This window comes from Apus apus, chromosome 2, assembly GCF_020740795.1.
Source record: "Apus apus isolate bApuApu2 chromosome 2, bApuApu2.pri.cur, whole genome shotgun sequence".
Taxonomy (NCBI): Eukaryota; Metazoa; Chordata; class Aves; order Apodiformes; family Apodidae; genus Apus; species Apus apus.
Window position 1 is genome coordinate 82,238,946 of NC_067283.1, and position 20,412 is coordinate 82,259,357.

Consider the following 20,412-nt stretch of genomic DNA (forward strand, 5'->3'; position numbering starts at 1 on the left):
ACTATGTGTAAGTACTTGAGAGGAGCCACCCAAGCAGCACATACTGGAGAGTGGATGATCCAGGATAGCCATCTAGCCTTTGCAGTGTGAGACTTTATGCAGGCATCCTCAGGAAAGTAGAAAACTACACTGTATAGACTGACAAGATTGTGTGTGAGCTGGTGGACAACCAGCTCTCTGGCTCTGTCCTTTTTACTCTGCATTTATGCTCAAATTCTTTTCACATTTTTCCAAAGGACTATATCAGATGTGTCTGGTTTGTCATGCTTCTTTGACAGTGGTTACGCGGGCCAAGTTACACATTCTACTGAAAACTCACAAGTGGTTTCTTAAGTGCTGCAAGTACTCTTCTTTATACTCTCTGCTCAGTTTTCAGAGGTACAGTGTTCCTGTTTAAATCAAGTGAAATTGTGAATGCCTAACCCCTTTGGAAATTGCAGCAGGGGGTATTAATGATAATACCCAGACTTCAGGTTTACAGCCTGCTTTGGAAACTGTTGCACTGTGTGCATGATAGCTAAGATACTTGAATAAGTTTTCCTTAGATTTTCCAAGGCTGTAAACACCACACCACCAAATTACACCTTCACGTTGCTATGTTAATATTTGGTCTGATCCAAAACCTGACCAACCTGAAATAATTACAAGCCTTCCTGAAGTTCTAAATATGCATTTCCATTTAAAAAGCACCACTGAATAGTCACACCTGTCAGCCTGATTTAAGTTCGTAATTAATTTGTTCCTCAAGATTACCATACCTAAAAGAAATGGGAATAGCTGATCAAATTGCTTCATATGCCAAGAGAGAAAGTGAGATAACACTAAGTGAAATCAAAATAAGACTTTCTGAACGTTGATTGGTTAATGAGAAAGTTATGAGAGGCTGCTTGTCAGTTTGTGAGACCTAGGGAGACAAACAGAATTACTTCAGGATGGACTTTCTTAAGAGTGAATTCTTAGTTTATGTTTTGTGTAGTTTTTTCCATTCTGCATTAGCACCCTACTGTTACTTGAAGCTCTGCAAAATGAATGCAGACTAAAATCAACATGACTTCCATTACTTCCATAGGTGATCATAGCTTCCCCTTTGACACAATGCTAGGAAGATCTTTTCTGTCACATGTTACGGTTGTACCATGCCAGCCCAGAGCAGATACAGAGAGTTGGCTATTTCCCATGTGTTCTTCTGCTGCTGTGGACAGTTGTGGGCTTTCTATTTCAAATGCTGAAGTCATAACCTTTTGATTCATCAAAGACTGAAGATCAACAGTGGTCTATATGGAAGCTAGGGTTCTGGAAATAGCAGAGGTACCAGAACTCATATGCAGATGCCTCATTGTACATTCCTGCTGGTGGCTCATCAGTGCTTTTTGTAGGAGTTGCAAATCCACTTCTTGGTGCTCTTTTTCAAGAGAGTTAAATATCTGCTGTGTTTTAGGAAATTTTTCCTGATGCTTACTAAGGAGTACTGCCAAAGGAGAGGATCCCCTTTTTTCATCCTTTTTTTTTTTTTTTTTTCCTCCCTTTTACACATCTTTTCTCTCCTCTCACCTTGGCAGTTTCCTCTCCCACTGAACTTCTGCCCATATTCACAGAATTCTTGAACTATTTATCCTTGGAGAATGGGCCCTTTTCTTCTTACTTCCACTCATGGATCAAAAAGCATGATTGCACTGTGTTTTTTTCTGAACTGTGGATTGTGCTGTTATCCATCAATTAAAATGACTGTGTTTCACAGCAGAGCTTCGTAACAAAGCTTGATTTTTTTGCTTGAAGTTCCTGTATACTTTTTTACCTCCTACTTCTCTTGATGTGTTGCAGTTTTGAATGAAGATCACTGCTGTAATTTTGTGGAAATTTCTCTTTTTGCAACGGAAAGTAGCTAGAAGAGATGCCTCTGATAGACAAAAATGAAATTAAACTTCAGTTTGCAGCTGGCCATTATGTAGCAGCAATAGCATTGCTGTCATCTGGGTGACTAGGGTATGTCTCCATGGACTTCTCTATAAAGATTTTAAATAAATATGACAGGAGACCAATACCTTTCTGTCAATTTTAATGTCATAACATCAAGTATTCAGAGCAAGTATACACAAGAGGTCTGTCTTCTCTCTTGAAAATGCAGGTTAATAATAGGAATGCCACATTGGTTTTTGCCATAAATATAGAAGATGAAAATTAGAAAATGATTTGGCCTTTTGATAAATTAAGGACATTTTCTTTACACCTGCTCTTTCTGCATTTTTCATGGTGATAATTTCAGAGTGAATGGGTAGGTATTTGACATGAAAAGCCTGTGTTAATTTGTTTGCTGGTCAAAAGTTTACACAAACCAGTTTCTAAAATGTGATCTCAGGAAATTATGTGAAAGGAAGATTATAAGTGAATACATGTACCAGCAGTAAATGTATCAGGCATTAATTTGGCTTCCTGTGTTCGTATTTTGAGTTCTTAAGCATAACTATCTGGTGTTAACCAAAAAACCTGTAGTAATCTATGTCACTGTTTTTTTTCAGACCACATCAGAGTCTAGATACTCATTGGGCACAGCTTTATGTGTCTGGGAATAGCCTGAATTGTAGTCTGGCCTCACCACTTGATTTGCATCTGCCATGTGGTAGGAGCACTACGAATCACTATGAGATTGAGGAAGAGTGGTCAGAGTGAGACAGACAGCATTTCCCAAAATACGTTGTCATTATATCTAGATTTGTTGCTTTCCATTGAGCTTGACTTTTTTTATGTTTCAGAATTTTGTTTCACCTGAGTAAAAAAATTCAAGTAGTATCTTTAGTTTTCAGTTAAATGAAAACTTGGGGGTTTTTTTTCAATGCCCAATTTTTAAGATTTATCTGTTTTGTAACTTAAACCAGAATTTTGAGCCTTTATGAAGTGTGAGGCCTTTCTCAGATATATGTATTTCTATCTGTATGATTTCTACGTCTCTTGTCTTTCACGGTTCACGCTCTTTCATGGAATGTTTTCCTGATGCAAGTAGGTTAGCCATTTGAATCTTTCCTTGGAGTTCTTTGACTTAGCAATCTCAGACTGGTTTTATCTTTAATTTCCTCCCTAAGTCTTTGATTTTAAAAAAAAGTTAAGACCCAAACTGGTGTAGTTCCTCTAAATTATTTTTAAGACTTCTTGTTACAGAGGTTTTGAGCTGCTTCTCAGATCCTGTGAATTCAGAAGAATTCAGCTGAATCAAGCAGTGCATCGTCTTATGCTCCAGTCTGCAACAAAATTTGGTTGCTACAAGTTTCAAATTCCTTGTCTTCTCTATTTACATGTGAAGTGATTATGCTTTAAGTTACAGAAATGTTTTCTCAGGAAGGCACTGGCTTTGGAGATACGTTACCCAAAATTTGAAAATTTAGAAAGAATAAGTTGTCAGTAAGTCATACCACATTATGAAAAGTCATGCAGTATAGCATTTACAAATGTGCACACCTGGTTGTATGGTAGAAGATGCATTTATTGTGATACTACTACTTCCACTTTTTAATTGTTTGAAAATCTGGTTGTGGTGTGATACGTTTTCATGAATTTTCACTCACATTGTTAGAATCCATTACTCTGTTGAACTACATAGAGTAAAAATGACCTTCAGAGTCAGGAGAGAGCTCTCCATTTGCATATTAATAGACTTCTACAAAAGGTATATCCTGGTTCATGAGCAAATAAAAAGCTATTTATTAAAATATGCATGTGTCCAAGTACTCACAAGACATCAGAAATGGATTGTTGAAGCATACAGAGGAATCCAGGAATATTTAGGAAATAAAAGTTGTTTTGCTAATCTCACCTAAATTGATACTTAGATGCACTTTCTTTTTGAAACAAGAAGTACATTTTACTTAGGCCCATTGTCCCTGATTCCAACAGTGAGTAAGCTGAAGATTTCTGAAGCCAACTCCTGTTATTATATTGTCACTTGTTCTAACATCCAGACAGTGACCAGAGGTACTACTATTAGTTCTTTTGGAAAAACTGTGTGCTTCCTGAGTACTCTCTTCAGCTAGAACTACAGATACATAAATGTAGACAGTACTCTAGCCGGAATTGTGCCACAAAGTATTGGATAAAGTAAAATGGTTTGTTTTTAGTGTCTTTTTTTCTCTTCTGTTATGCTTTGTACCAAAATGACCAGTCTAAAATCCTAGTACAAATTCCCGGTATAAAGTACCATCCATATTGTTGCTTTTTAATAAATGTAAACTCAGATGAGGCTGAGTATGCTTGTTTGTTTTCATTCCTCAGACAGACTGATCTGTTTGTCCTGTAGAAGCAAAGTGATGAAGCAAAGCTACGTGTACATCACAAACAGTAAAAATTTAACCCTGTTTTATATGGTAGGAGGTTGTACTGCCAAGTGGTTAGCTGCCATCTTGCAGGTGCTATAGTACTTATGTAAGAAAATTAACTGCTTTAACTATGATTAAAGCAATTAAATCCATTCAAACAAATGGAGCACGAAGATGTGACAGATCTAACAGACTGAACTGGAAAATTAGCAGTTGTTTTTTCTTAGGTTAAAAATCACTAGTGGTATTGACATTCAGGAGTTTATAGTTGCTTTAAGATTTCTGCACCCCATTGAAGGGCAAGAAGGAGGACCTGGGTAAATATAGACCAGTCAGCCTCACCTCCATCCCTGGAAAGGTGATGGAACAACTTGTCCTTGGCACTATCTCTAGGCATATCAAGGACTTGAGGGTCATCAAGAGCAGTCAACATGGTTTTACCAAGGGCAAGTCATGTTTGACTAACCTTATAGCCTTCTATGAGGAAATTACTAGGTGGATAGATGATGGTGGAGCGGTAGATGTGGTCTATCTTGATTTCAGTAAAGCATTTGACACCGTCTCCCACAGCATCCTTGTAGATAAGTTGATCAAGTATGGGTTTGATGATCAGGCAGCGAGGTGGATCAAGAACTGGTTGAAAGGAAGAAGTCAGAGAGTTGTAGTCAATGGGGCAGAATCTAGTTGGAGGCCTGTGACTAGTGGAGTCCCTCAGGGGTCGGTACTGGGACCGGTGTTGTTCAACATCTTCATCAACGACCTGAATGAGGGTACAGAATGTACCCTCAGCAAGTTTGCTGATGACACCAAGCTGGGAGGAGTGGCTGACACACCAGAAGGCTGTGCTGCCATTCAGAGAGACCTAGACAGGCTGGAGACTTGGGCGGGGAAAAACCTGATGAAGTTCAACAAGGGCAAGTGTAGAGTTTTGCATTTGGGGAAGAAAAACGTCATGTACCAGTACAGGTTGGGGGCTGACCTGCTTGAGAGCAGTGTAGGTGAATGGGACCTGGGGGTCCTGGTGGACAGGAGGATGACCTTGAGCCAGCAGTATGCCCTTGTGGCTAAGAAGGCCAATGGCATCCTGGGGTGCATTAGAAAGGGTGTGGTTAGTAGGTCAAGGGAGGTTCTCCTCCCCCTCTATTCTGCATTGGTGAGGCCACATCTGGAATATTGTGTCCAGTTCTGGGCCCCTCAGTTCAAGAAGGACAGGGAAGTGCTTGAAAGAGTCCAGCACAGAGCCACAAAGATGATGGAGTGGAACATCTCCCTTATGAGGAAAGGCTGAGGGAGCTGGGTCTCTTTAGTTTGGAGAAGAGGAGACTGAGGGGTGACCTCATCAATGTTTACAAATACGTAAAGGGTGAGTGTCAAGAAGATGGAGTTAAGTGTTTTTCAGTGATGACCAGTGATAGGACAAGGAGTAATGGATACAAATTGGAGCATAGGAGGTTTAAGGTGAATATCAGAAAATTTTTTTTTACTGTGAGAGTGACAAAGCCCTGGAACAGGCTGCCCAGAGAGGTTGTGGAGGCATTCAAAACCCGCCTGGATGCATTCCTGTGTGATGTACTCTAGATGACCCTGCTCTGGCAGGGGGGTTGGACTAGATGATCTTTCAAGGTCTCTTCCAGCCCCTAGGATTCTATGATTCTGTGATTGAAATGAATGGCTGCTACTATAGAACTATGTACAGATGTAACAGAACATTGATCTGTTACCCATTTGCATTGTCATGGCTTATATTATCTCTTTGAAAAACTAGACTTTTATTTCACACTGAGTGAAAGCTCACCACCTAAAAACTCTTAAAATCCTTCAGACTGTAATGCTTTGAATCCCATTGCTATTGATTTATTCACGGTCATTTCCTGTGTTTTCTAGGTACTAAGTTCCAGTCCCATTCATAGTAGTAGAAGTTTTGTAGAGGATTGTAATATCTGATGTTGACCTTACAGATTTAACCCTTAAGATAAATATGGAAGGAAGAAACAGCCTGGTCTGATTGTGTTCATGTGACAGCACGTTTCTAGATGGAAAACAAAGATGCTGCCTTTCCAGCCACCACAGCTCAGCAGGAGGCATAGTACTCACAGAATTATTCTGGTTGAAAAAGACCTTTAAAATTATCGAGTATGGTGCTAACTCTACAGAGTCCAATGCCAACCCATATTCCTGAGCACCACATCTCCAGGGATGGTGATTCAGCCACTTCCCTGGGCAGCATATTCTGGTGTTTAAGTACCCTTTTCGTGAAGAAGTTTCTTCTAATATCCAATCTAAACTTCACCCGGCACAACTTGAGACCATTTCCTCTTCTTCTGTGGCTTGTTACTAGGGAGAAGAGACTGACCTCCACCTTGCTGCAGCCTCCTTTTCAGGTAGTTGTAGGGAGCAAAGAAGTCTCCGCTCAGCCTCCTCCAGGCTAAACAACCCCAGTTCCCTCAGACGCTCCTCATAAGACTTGTTCTCCAGACCCCTCACCAGCCTAGCTGCCCTTCTCTGGACACACTAAAGCACCTCTGTGTCCTTGCTGTACTGAGGGGCCCAGAACTGAGCACAGTACTCGAGGTGTGGCCTCACCAGTGCTGAATACAGGGGCATGATCATTTACCTAGTCCTGCAGGCCACGCTATTCCTGATACAAGCCAAACATGGTAGTAGAGGAATGAAGCAGTTGCTTCTATTCAGTTCAGTGAGTTTTATTAGGAGTTAGGGTGTTTCTTACTATTAAAAGTAAGCTGCTAAGTTGATTTTTTAAAAATTCTGTCTTTGTTTGCTTATGAGCTCTAAATATAAGATTGCATACTTAAAGAATGTTTTTTTTCTTTTTTCCTATGTCTGAATTAAGAGGAATTCCAGCTTTCAGGACTTAGTTTTCTTTTATTCCTATGACAAGATTTATGCCTCTAGAAATGCCACTTTCCAGCGGAGAATAGAGAGAATTCTGTTAATAACTTTGGCAGTTTTGAACTAAAGCAAGTTCCTGACCAATACAGCCAGCTCACACAATCTTCAACTCTGATACTACTGGAGTGTCTTCATGATCTTCAACAATGCTCTTTATTGGGCGAAGAACTTCATCACAGTCTGTTCTGCTGTGGATGGAGCTAATGAGAAGGTGAAAATCTTCACCCTCCTGCCCAGGTGAATCTGTATTTGTCTCAGAGACACACAGCAGTGACCTAGAATTTCCAAAACTTTCCTGTTAAAAGTCTGAACCTGAATCTTGCTTTCTGATTTCTGAAGCCATTATTAATTCAGTAGATGTGCAGCCTTCACTCTCCTATTGCTGTGAAGAACTGCAATATAACTTCTTACTACCCCAAGCTACACTGCAGACACACAGTCAAATGTGCATGCTTCCACAGCCACAGCACTACTGTAAGGAGTCTTCTCAACCCCATTTTACACCATGCATTCTGCATGGTTTCCATTCATCAGTCACATCCTACTGTTATATGAAGCTCTCCACAGCAAATGCTTAAAGTGTGCCCTACTTTGTTCCTTGTTTTAGAGTTTCCTTTGAGTTGTGTCACCATTTAAGTACTGCTTGCTCTATGTCAGTTTTCATAGCTCTCATTTTTCCAGTTAAATGGCTGCAGATATTAAGTGGGCTAGTGCTGTGATTGCTGCCAGGGAGAAGTTTGCCATTGATGTTCACCAAGAGCTAATGTAGATACTGTGATAACAGGGTTGAACCCTAATAAATAAGCCAGTAGTTGGAGAATTATAGACTATTTGTAAATCCTCTAAGTCTATAGAAAAGATGAAATGCTTAAATCTTCATATTTTGGTCAAAAGAAGGCATGAAAGAGAAATTTAACCTCTGATAGCAATGTCATGTACAACAATATAGATAAGAGATGGTGGATATCTTTCTTAAATAATTTTCTTTTATGGCTAACAGATGCACTAAAAACAGATAAATGAGAGGCTGGTGAGATTAATCAGTCCATATGCTGCAAATATGTTGTCAGTTAATGTAAGAACAATGAATGTCAATCAGTTGTTATTAAATATAATGGCCAGTGATTTACCACCTCATTAAAAGAGCAGGATACCAAGTTTGCATGTATGTGAATAGCAAAACAAATAGTCATTAAAATTTCCTGACAGGGCATTGAGTTCATAAGGTGTATCAGGACACAGACTAATACATGGGAGCAAGAAAATTGTTTTCCAAAAGTAGTGTCTGTAGGGCTGTGTATGAATTTGTGTGTGTGTATGTACTGCATTTCATCAAGATTTGGCATCAAGGAGAAGTGTGGCTTTTTACTCATTTTAGCATTTGCTGCAGCACCTGGATTTCTTTGAGGTCGTTCCCTTCTTACTGTGTACGATACTCAGAGGTTCAACAGTGCCATCCTGTGGGTGATCTTAAAGGTTTGAAAGCTATGGCAGATAAATAAATTACCTCAACAGGATAAATTATCATAGAATATCAGATAGCGTATGTCCTCATGCAGTGAGCTAGAATATTTCCCTCTGGTAGTCAGTCAGACTAATTATTACTTTTCTGTCCAGAAAATTAATAACCTAAATGTATTATAACCAATGGGAAAGTATTTCAGGCAAGCTGATGAGCAGTGTGCTTGTTATTTTTACTCTGTTGCTGAGAAATGTTTTTAATCATCTCAGTGTGTTTTTAATCATCTTGGAATTTATTTTTGTGGACAATGCCAAAATCAAAGGCAGCTCTGTACATTCAAATAATCACCCCTATAAGTAAGTACCTGGACATCTTTAAAGAGGCATTAGACTGAAACTAAGACTATTTAGCTTTCATGTTTTGAAACCAAAAATTAGGAATTCCCAAGCAACCTTGAAGATTAAGCTGGATGGTTTGAATGACCGGCCAAAATGCTTTTAATTCTGGAAAGATAAGAGAAGGATTAAAGTCTGAAGTTTTCTTGACTGAAAATGAAATTCTGCTCAGAATATTTGGAGAACTTTCTGTTATTGGAGTGAATATCATGCCAGGACAAGGCAGAAAATAACAAGATTTGCTCTAATTAGGGAGCAGTTGGAGCATCAATGGGTAACTGCTGATCATACTATTTCATATATGTTTCTCATTTTGCTTGCCTAAGCAGCTTGTTAATGAGAGTGAATGATATGTTTGTAAATGAGTAAGGAAATAAAGGCCAATCTGCTCAGTAGAAGGTTCTGCTCATTTTTCAAGTGCTTGCTGTTTCAGGGTGCTGGGGGAGTGAGGTGCATGCTGTCCACTTGCTGCCTTTGCCCAGTGGTTCATGGAGTTGGGTGCAGCTCTGGGTTCTGTGTAGATGTCTCTTCAGTTTGCAGCCCATCACAGGGATTCCTCTTGTGCTTGCCACAGCTAGAGGCCAACTGTGAGTCGCAGTACATGCCACTGGATGATTTGATTAAAGGAAACAACAAGTTACAAACTCCACCCTTACTCTTTGGTAGTTAAAAATTATTTTTTTTGGTTCCTAAGTCTTTGGAAAACATGTCATGCTATTATTTGTAGATTTCATGTGTCTGTTTGCCAGGCCCACTTAAACAGCAAAAGATCCCCAGTGATAAGACGTATCATTAATTCTCAGAAGTATGAAGAGACAAATATTAATAATTTTCTTTTAGGAGTTCAATGTAGTTTTAAAGTATGTAACTTTTTTTTACTTATTTCAACAAAAAAAATCTACTAGCTTAACAAAAGCCTTGTATCTGTGTTGTTCTGTCCTTTTTAAAGTAGGCTAACCTGTTTTAAATGTTGGCACATTGGGCATCTTGAGCTTGTGCTTTCACTCTCATTTACAGTATGTAGATGATTTTGGGGGGAATCAGATGTATCAGGAAGATAATCTCTTATGATATTTAATTGAAGGCAGAAAGGGTAATGACGTATCAAAGTTTAACCTCTGCACAGAGGAGATTTCTTTGTAGTCCTGATCAGTTTAAGGATAACTTGAGTCCTGGAGCATCAGCATTCGCATAACACATTTCTAATCTGACTGATGTAAATGGGTTTGCATCATATAATTTGAATCTCACTGAACTCTTGATCTTGTCATATTTTCAGGAGGTTCTACATTTAGTTCCATGGTATATTAAAGGTACCTGCTATTACTAGTTTTAAGTGCCTTCTACTTTCTTTACTTATAATATAAAGAAGCAATATTCTTCACTCTTTTGTGTACTGTCTGCAAATAGTTCTTATCTCCTTCCTCATGTAGAAGGTTCTCAATGCTCTCTCACCTTGTTTTTTCCATCTTTATTTCTTCTTTGATTCTTTACTTACAGTGTTCCTGGACCAAATAAAGTATTTTAAATGAGCTATACTGTGAGGTACTATTTTTACTATTGCTTTTTCTTATTCGTTATTTGTCTTAGCGTTTTGTTTTTTCTGTGAACCCCATGAACATGGAGCATGAGCTTTCTACACCAGCTGGCTGCAGTAAGACCCATTTCCCTGTTCAGGAGTTTGTAGTTCATGTGGGAAGGAATTATGCCTTTGCATGGTTTTGTTTCCTGGTTAGTCAGCTCTAAATGTAGCTTTTGTTTTGAATTGTACTGTGAGCGATACTCATAGTCCTTCCTCCAGATTGGATCTGCCTTTCAACATGCCACTGGAAACCGGCATCAGATTCAGATCCATCCCATCAGGTGATGGTGCTTTAGGTGGTTCAGGTGCTGCAGACAGGAGAGTGGATGTAGGTGTTCGTCCCTCATGCAGCTGTGGGGGCATTTGGGACCACTCCTAAAAACTGTGAATCTGTGTCATCTCTGTTTCTGTACATGCATAGCCTCATGTCTGTGTGCACATACACTGCATGTTTAGATAGATAAAGTTAATAACTATAACATCTCCTGTTAATTTATAAAACAAACTTCTTCAGTTTCTCTAGTTTAAATGGAGTTGGATAAGTACTCATCTGTGCTATGTATGTTCTGTGGCCTGTAGGAGATTTCACAGTAATTCCAATGTCACCGTGTTTGTCTTTACAGTAATATCTGACAAACTTCAGTTTAACCAGTCCCTCTAAGGTGAAGGCATAAGATTTTAGTATTATTAATGCCTCACTTCATCTAGCTAATGGTCTTTTCAAGCATTCCATCTCTCTGTGATTTGCTTCCAATGCCAGATGAATATCTTATTGAAGCTAAGTATTATGAAATAACAGAAATCTTTATTTTATTTGAATGCAATCAGGATAAATTAATCCGGTAGAGAAGCTGATGTTAAACAGGTGCAGTTTTTAGCAGTTTCGCACATGTAAAATCAGCGTAAGTTCTTTGAGCGCTCAGATCTCAACAGATGTGTTCTTCTCCTCCATATGTTATAATAAAATAAGGATTTGCTCTGAAGGTATTGACACGCATTCTAAGCAGTCTTGGCAAGCACACTGTTGTGTTCCTTACACAATGTTGGCTGTGGCTATTATTTACCTTTAAATAAATGTGTGCACTAAATAGCTGTAAAGCACATATATGAATAAACAAAGTCAGGTTTTGTCAGAAAGTAGTAGTTTTTCACTTTCTTGTTTTACTGATGCTTAGACAAAGAATACTGTTCAAAACAACATCTGTCAAACCGATTTCTATCAGATTAAGTATATCCTCTAAGCAACCATCACAGCTTACGAAATACTGGAAATGTAGCTTGTGCTTTGCATAAAACACCAATAGAATTTAAAGCACTTGAAAGTGTTTTGCAAATGTGTCGATGATAGCCTGTGTGTTTTCTCCATTTTTGTTTCTATTTTCAGTAGGTTCTTGGGAAAGATAGTGAGTGATGTTGCAACACTGCAGTCTCAGTAGATGTCCCAGGATGCAATTATGGAGTCATGGTCCTGGCAGCTAATCTGTGCCAATGGTTTGAGAGTCTGGCAATAGAGACTGAATTTATTGCAAAGAAGTTCATCTGTAGAAGCATTTCTTTCATTAAGAATGAAATTAAAGTATGAATCAGTGACTGATTATCCAGGCCTTTCTCTAATCCATTGCAGGCTTCATTAGTATAGATGTGTGATTATGTATGTTCTGGCCTGATTCTGATTCTACAGATCATCAAAGATAATGGATAATATTAAATGTTTAAAGATCGTTTCCAGGATAACATAATCTAGTAAAAATGGGGAGAAAGCCAGGGGCTTTAACATAGAGCATAAATACAGACACATTCACATTTCTGGAAAGCTTTCTGTCTTTCTTTCTGCTAGGGAATAATTAATGCATGAAAATGAGATTCCTAATAGGCTGGTGTCTTTTCCGTAGGAGTGAAGCATTTTGCCTTTGTTATCAGCTAAGTAGAGAGGTGAATCTTGATTACAGTGTGCACTCACAGCCAAGGGTGAGAACTCAGGTCAGCCAAAAAAAAATGCTGGGATCTTTTTAAAAGATCTTTGTGAATGCAGGGTACAGGCACTCGAGCTGGAAGCCATGTCAGTGTTCTAGTTCTTCTTTTTAGAAGCTGGAAATCTGTCATAATGCAAGAAGATTCCAATCAATTGTGAAGAGCACAAACGAGTGAAAGTCAAAGACAAATCAGTTCCAGCTGCATCTGAATGTATATACATTTTTACAACACTGGTTTCCCATTAGGTTGTTCCATATGTGTCAGCAAATTGCCCTGTGTTACCCTAAAATGTTCCATGTTAACCTTTGGTGAGTTAGCATGAGGCATTCTGGTGCCTACTACATGCCTGTGGGATGGTCCAAATGAGTGCCCTGCTCCTAAAACAGTGCAACTGAAGACAGTCCCAGAACCAACTCCATGCAGACAGGGCTAAATACATTATTTCATTATAAGAGTTAAAGATAAATGCTTCATATCTGAAGGATGTAGTTTTTTACCAGGAAAATGGTACTGCTGATTTTTGTCTTCTTTGTAAAGATACACTATCTAATTCTGCAGTACTACTGAAAGACAAACCTCAGACTGGATTTTAGCTTAACTGATTCTGAAGATGATACTTACAGGGTCTTCAGCCTAGTTCCTTAGACAAAAGGACATGCAACTAAATAAAAATAGGTATGAAAGTGTACTAAATATTCTAACTTTATCCATCTTCATTGTGTCCCCAGGGAGCTTGGCACTTGCAAGGTTGGGTCCTGAATTTTAGTAGCATGACATTTTGTAGAGTCGACTAGGGTTTCTGAGAAGACTTATGATTTGCAGAAGGAAAAGCTGTGTTTGAAACAGCCATTGTGCTAGAGATTCCTTCTGGTTGTCATTTTTGGCCAATGCCACAGAGCATTTAACTTGTTTTTAAAGCAAGGATAGTACAGTTTGGTGGTAGGCAGACAAGCTATAGCACACATTCAGCAAAGACAGGCTTTTTTAGAGAAATGTTTATTTGAATTTCATGCATCATCCAAGCGTAGTGAACACTGAAAGGTCATAGTAAGACTGTAAGGAAAAAAATCCTTTATTTGAATTTCTCATATTGTTAATAATGCAGTGCCAAACAAAGAATTGTTTCTTTGAGTGTGACTAAACCCCAATTCCATGTATAGTTGAAGAATAACTTGCCACACATTTTTTTTCCATTTACTGGTAATTTCCTTTATAATGCCATTGTGTTAGTTGATGAATGATGCCTTAAGCAACTGCAGTACCTCTGTGTTCTGTCAGTTGGAATTATTTCTTTGAGTTTGCTACTCAGCATCCAGGAAATATCATGCAGACTGTTATATACTAATTGGGTCAGTACAATTAGGATAAAATGGAAGTGTTTTGCTATTGATCTTTGCTTGTTATTAGTTTATACTAGCAAAAAATTAGATTGAAGGAGTCTAATACAGCTATCAAACATTCTGTCTCATTGCAGAAAATATCACTGGTACTCTTAAATGGAGGTATTTTAGAGCAGAACTTCCTTCTTTTCTCCCTTTTTCTGATCCGGTCTTTCTGACTTTTAAAAAAAGTCTAGAAGGGATGATGAGTGTTGTTAAATAACTGGGGTGTTCAGAGACTGTGTAGAAATATCCTGACTTAAACAGGGCTCAGGCATACTTATTAAACCATTATGTCAGGGTCTAATACTGTTGCGTGTTACCTTAACTTCACATAACATCGTGTTAATAAAACTTTACAAGCTGTGTAGTTGTAGAGTGCATTGTAATAATCAGTATCATTCCTCCCGTAAATCACTTGCTTTGTGTTTGCTTTGTGTTACTCCTACCTCATCAACCCTAACATCACAGGATAGGCACCCTTCTCATGAGCCAACTTAATGAACGACCTGCTCCGAGTCCTCTGTTACAAACATGCTCAGAATGAGGCACAACTTGATCTCCAGTCCCTCTTTCCCTTTGCAGTGCCTCAGGTTAGACAGGTTTCTTACAGAAGTATTACATCTGTTGTGGAGATTTTCTGGAGCCTCTTGTCTCGACCCTTCTGCAGACTCCATGCAGATGTATGGTTTTATTTGCCCAAGATATCACTGAAGTTGCTGAGTATTTATAATTTAGACACTGTGGCAACACCCAGCACCGGGGGTGAGCTGTTTGACATGCTGTTAGGCATGTCTAATGTTATGTTACCAGCTATAGGTGCTTTGGCCTCTACGTAGAGGTGGTTAGTTCAGTAAATCAGTGGCACAGGGAAGCTGATCCCTCATACTGACAAAGCTTCAAAGTAATTTTCTACCTATGGAGAGTCTGTTCCTATTGGCATAGATGGAGGTCTGCAAATGAAAAAGCAGGGCAGACTTTGCCTTATTTTTTTTTAACATCAGTTTTATTGCAGGCATGCTTCTCCTTTTATGTAACAGAGTAGGCAAGTATTTGCTAGAAAGTGTGGGATTTAGAGTATTATGTGTTGTTTTTTCTGAGACTGAGAATATTAATCCATTAAACTGACAGGTACAAACTTGAATTTTACTTTATTCTTCATCACAGAAGTAAGTTTAGTCCAACTATAGCTGTCATTGTTGCAATACAAAAATACGAAGCCTAAAGTACTGCTGGCAGCTTATATGTAAAATCTGAGGATTAAGAAACCAATGCAAACAAAGACCTATCTTTAAGTAAGGAACAGTGTTGTTGGACCGGCCTTTTACTGCTGTCACAATTAAAGTGAAGTAATAGCAGCCCAAATTTACAGGCCTGTTTTTGTCTGCAGTAAGTACTGGTAAGGCAATAGTAATTTAAAGAGGAAATTTGTCTATTTGAAATATTCATTAATTGCCAAAAATGTCACTTTTTTTTTTTTCTTCTCGTTGTATGTGTGATGTAATTTTCATTTTTGTCTTTTAAATAATTTGCACTAATAATCCCTCCTACCTTTTTTCAGCCCACCTAAACCATCAGTGTTCATCTCTGGAGTCCTCGCTAGGGTAAGATTACCATTAAATTTACTTCAGTCACAGAAAAATGATTGTAGGCTTTTCAGAATTATCATTGATCAGAGCAAAATTAATCTTTTTCATTCCTCTTTTATGAAAAGAGGCTTTATGTTTTGTATATTTGTGTTAAGTCTCTTTGAGCATTCCTTCTGGTTCTGTGTGAAACTGAAATTATTAATTGAAATTACTTCCACTGTTTTAGCACTTCATTGAATCTTCTTTTCATATCCAAGCTAGATATTACTGCATTACTTTTATTTCAAAGTGGTTGCACGTAAGTCTGCTGGTATAGCTTGATCTGTGAGGAGGAGCAACACTCCTGCCTGTAAGGATATGTTTGAAGATAGGTGTTTGAGCTGCCATACGTGCCTAGGGGTACCTCAGATTCAAGGCGTTATTCTGGATTTTAAGAGCAGGCAGAACCTGGAAATCCATAAGCTAAATCATTAGTATTAACTAGCCATTAATCCTATGATTAGTAATTCATGCCTTGTGTGTTGCGATAGGATTTTTATCATGGTTTCATAACATTTATCATGATGACCTTACATCACTGAGCTGTGTAATGTGGTTTACCTGTAAGATGCTTTTTATTTTCCCTTGGATCACTTTAAGATACTATGTTCTTGGGTGGTGTGTGCAGCTGGAAGAAGTAAAACTTAATTAAGTGAAGTCTTGAAGTTGGCTAAAAGAATGGCAAGATAGGATGTGTACACAGGCACTTCAGAGTAACATGCAATGCTGTTTTCCATCTGCTCTTCACATTTAAAAACTTATATCCACTTGAACTGGAAAGTACGCTTTTAAGCTTTCTTACGTTTTTCCTGGTGTGTTCTTCAAACAGGGTGATAAGGACTTCCCTCCAGCTGCGGCTCAGGTGGCTCATCAGAAACCACATCCTTCTGTGGAAAAGCTTCCTCACCCACAGCATGTCAAACAGCACATCCACCAGCCTCGCAAGTGAGCTCTCCACCAAAACATCAACCAAACTAGCGTCAGTGAATAAGTTTTCGAGAGAAGACAAAAAGCCTTTAGAATTCACGTTGTCAAATCACTAAAGTTGACCTCTAAAATATTTTGCTGTTTCTTTTACTTTATTTGTCAAGGGTTAATAAGAATGAAGACATTGTTCAGTTGTTATCCCAGATGGAAAATTCTCTATTATTAAGTATATGCTGATCAAGAGTGGGTTTTGTACAAGATTTTCTTATTGCCAAGATAAAACTTCACTATGAATAATACGATTACTGAGCTTAAAACTTGTACATTTAGTTGTGTCATCGCAATAGCAGATAGTTAATGTAGTTTTAATACTAAGTGGGTAGGGAAGAATAACCCTTCTGTACTGGTACCTTTACTGCCTGGAGGGAGTTTGTTGAGACAGGAATTGGTGTCTTGGTTACATGGAACCCTTGCAGTCTTCAGTATCGTGCAGTGTTACAGCCCAGTGGCTGTGCCCTCTGATTTCAACTAGTGAGATGATAAAAGGCCCAAAAACATTCTCACGTGGGCAGAAATCCAGCTGAATCTTCTTTGCACTTGCAGAGTCTTGCTGATGTTCTTCCATTTGGAGATCTGTGGGTATGGTGGAGGGAGAGAAATCAGACTTAACAGCAACAATGCTGCTGTGCACAACTGACTTGTGATCTTACTAATCTCAGTGGGGGCTGTATTTTTATGAGGCTTTGATTCTGCAATTCCAATAGCAAGCTGAAGGACCTCAGGACCCTCCAGAATTGAACTTAAGATAAACTGGTGAAAAATCTGTTTCCCTTTTTTTTTTAACATACAGTTTGAGATTACTATTTGAAATTAGGATATACCATTAGTAAACGTATTTAACTTTATGACTTAACCTCTGTTACACATCTTATTTTTTCTGATTCTTCTTATTGTAAATAAGGACAGTAGTGATACAAGGGAATAAAAAAGTCTTTTCAAATAGAGCAATCGGATTAGTTTTGACTACAAATTAAATCTTTTGTTTGCACAGTTCAAAATCACTTATCATTTTTCTTCTACACCTCATATATGTCAAACCTAGAAAAACATTTTTTTTTAACAGTCCACCTACATTTTTGAAGTATACGTCTGCTTTTATCTGACTATAAATACAGTACAGCCTTAAGTACCCTCTGGGTTTATAAAACTTATGATAATGTCCAAAAAGTGGTTACTGGAACTAATGCTGCCAACATTCACCTGGCAAATCAATGAAAGTGTAGGGTCACTTGGAGCTTTACTAGTTCATTTATGTTTCAAATCAAGTAGTACTTAAAACCAGGGAGGAAAGCTTTAAAAATAGTATTTTTTTAAATTACTGTGGCATAATAATAATTAAATAATTCCCAGAGTATCTGGTTTAAACAACAAAATCGTGAAATACGGCCCATTTCACAAGTGGAATACTTTACTTCATGTGGGTGAGAGGGACCTGGCATTTCCATTTTTTCGTAGGCTTGAAATGGAAATGGTGTTTTGCAAAGAATATGCATGGTTATATTTATTCTACACCCAAGGAAGGATGTACAATCTGTATATGCAGTCCTTATTTTCAATTTAATTAGATAACCTTACTTGCCTTAAGTAATGAGCATTGTTTATAAGACTTATTCTTGTTTATAAGACTTATTCTGTATTAGAATATGCATAATTTTAAAAATATGCTTTCTGTTTCTGTTGTTGGTACGTCTGAGGCCTTGTTTGTAGCCACTCATGAGTGTCCAAGTGACTCACACATGAGTATCTCATTCCTAAAGGGTAGCATTGTTGAGCTTCATGGCATTTCTGCATGAGGCAATTTCCTGGGAGGAATGTTAGCAGATTTGGGACAAAAAGGGGTGACATCTTGTTGATGGTACAGGCAGTAGCTGTCAGTGTGCTGCATCAGTGGTGAAGCAGATCATGTCAGTCATCTGGTGCTGGTAGCTTCTGGCTTGAGAGTGGGCTGGATGGGATTCAGCTCTCCTAGTCTTGCGCCTTCATCTGAAATACTGTCTAGACTCCAGCTGCAGTCAATGGTGATGTAATCAAGACAGTCAGGAGAATTTAGGTATGGCATCTTTGACCAAATGGAAGTGTCTTTGAAGAGGAGCTGGATCACTCTCTACTCCATTGACTGCACTGGAAAATTAAATGTAGAAGCATCAAGTAATAGGGGGTAGAAATGTTTCTGAACACAAAACCACGTGTCTATTCTAATACTAAAATTTAGGAACATGGATGCTTTTGAATTACAAACTACTGCTCCTGGTTGTTAATGCAATATATACAGCATATATAGACAATACCTGAATTTTGTCTTTGATTACTTAGATGAGTATATTAGCTTGTACAATGGAGTATGACTCTCAAGATGACCTTAGTGGATTTTAGAGTGCAGGAATTCCTATATACTTGGAAAATGTCTCTGTATGAAAGCTTATTATATATTGTTGGGAGGTATCCAAGTTTGTACACAGGTGACCTCACCAAAGCATTACCTTGCTCGAAGAATCATAACTGGTTATCTGGATTCCTACTGGTGAATATTGAAACTTTCAAAATAAGATACAATAACATGCAGAGAAGATGTTCAGATGTTACCTTGAAATTATTGCAAAATATTTTTTTCTGTAATTGTTAAAATTACAATAATACAACAATAAAGCATGAAGTTGTATATTGGGCTCTTTTTTGTGTAAGTACAATGTAAATCAGGAGAGTGCAGTTTTGTGGGGTTTATGGGATTTTATTACAGAATGCTGCATCATTAAACATTTTATAGATAGTGAAATTTATTAGGAAGTTTTATGACACAGTAGATGAGCTGGTTTGGGTAGTCCAGTCTCATTTAAAATAAAAACTAGATGCTACCAGCTAAAATGGAACTTGCTGTTTTCCACTATGAAATTGGAGATGCCCACTTGATCTTTGCAAAGCTGTAGAACCTAAGCTTGGTAATAAACCAGGATAGTAAAGAAAATGAAATTTTACATTTTCCTTTGCTTTTCGAGTTCTAATCTTCTTTCAGAAAAAGAAAGAATTGTAACCAGAAGAGGTGGCAAGCTTCTCATGAAACTGCAGCTAACACCGCATTCTGCATGCCATAACACAACTGAATCACCAAAGAATTTGGAGAAAGGGCCAGAGTGTTTCTGGAAGCTTTCTGATACTTCAGGCATCCCATGTTTAGTATATGTGTATTGTGTATAAATATGTGATGCAGTGGAGATATGGTAGATTTACTGCCCTGGGACTGTTGCAATGTTACATCCTTACACTCTGCACTTAATGATGTGCTGCATTGTGTAAAAAATGTCATTTTCCTTTAAAATTTGGGGAGAATAGATGTGCCTGACATCTGGCGTGCTGTTGATTGAGTTGTCCTCAATTATTGCGAGATCCATAACTCTGCTACCAGCAATATTGCAACTGATCTTATTGCTAATTAGATATTCTTTACTTCCAGGTTCAACTGTATGGTTTACCCTTGTGTCATGGGAAGTCTTGAAGCATAAGTCTTGTACTTTATCCATGGTAGTATGATCATCACATGCTTCTGGCTGCTCAATGAAAATATTCAGAGCAATCTGTCTCACACAAAGGTGAATGGGATGGACCGGACATATGTTTTTGTCCCTTTGGAATAGCTTTATTCTGAATACTCACCATCTTCATGGAGGAGGGAGGTGTAAGTTTTATAAAACATTTCTCATGTCCCCTTCACATTTGAGTATATCAAGTTTAAAATCAGATTTAAGTCTAGGCCACTGCCTTTATCTATAGGATTAAGGTATGTTAATTGCATCTCA

General features: G+C 38.2%; 1 protein-coding gene across 1 annotated transcript in view; it reads left to right on the forward strand.

Annotated features, from left to right (window-relative positions):
• The window catches only part of DAP (death associated protein), a 52,569-nt gene extending 33,289 nt beyond the window's left edge, over positions 1 to 19,280 (forward strand). The window contains exons 3-4 of the mRNA XM_051611241.1: positions 15,568 to 15,610; positions 16,464 to 19,280. Coding sequence (XP_051467201.1) covers positions 15,568 to 15,610; positions 16,464 to 16,583 — 163 coding nt within the window. The 3' untranslated portion in view covers positions 16,584 to 19,280. The remainder of the gene's footprint in view (positions 1 to 15,567; positions 15,611 to 16,463) is intronic.
• The last annotated feature ends 1,132 nt before the right edge of the window (positions 19,281 to 20,412 follow it).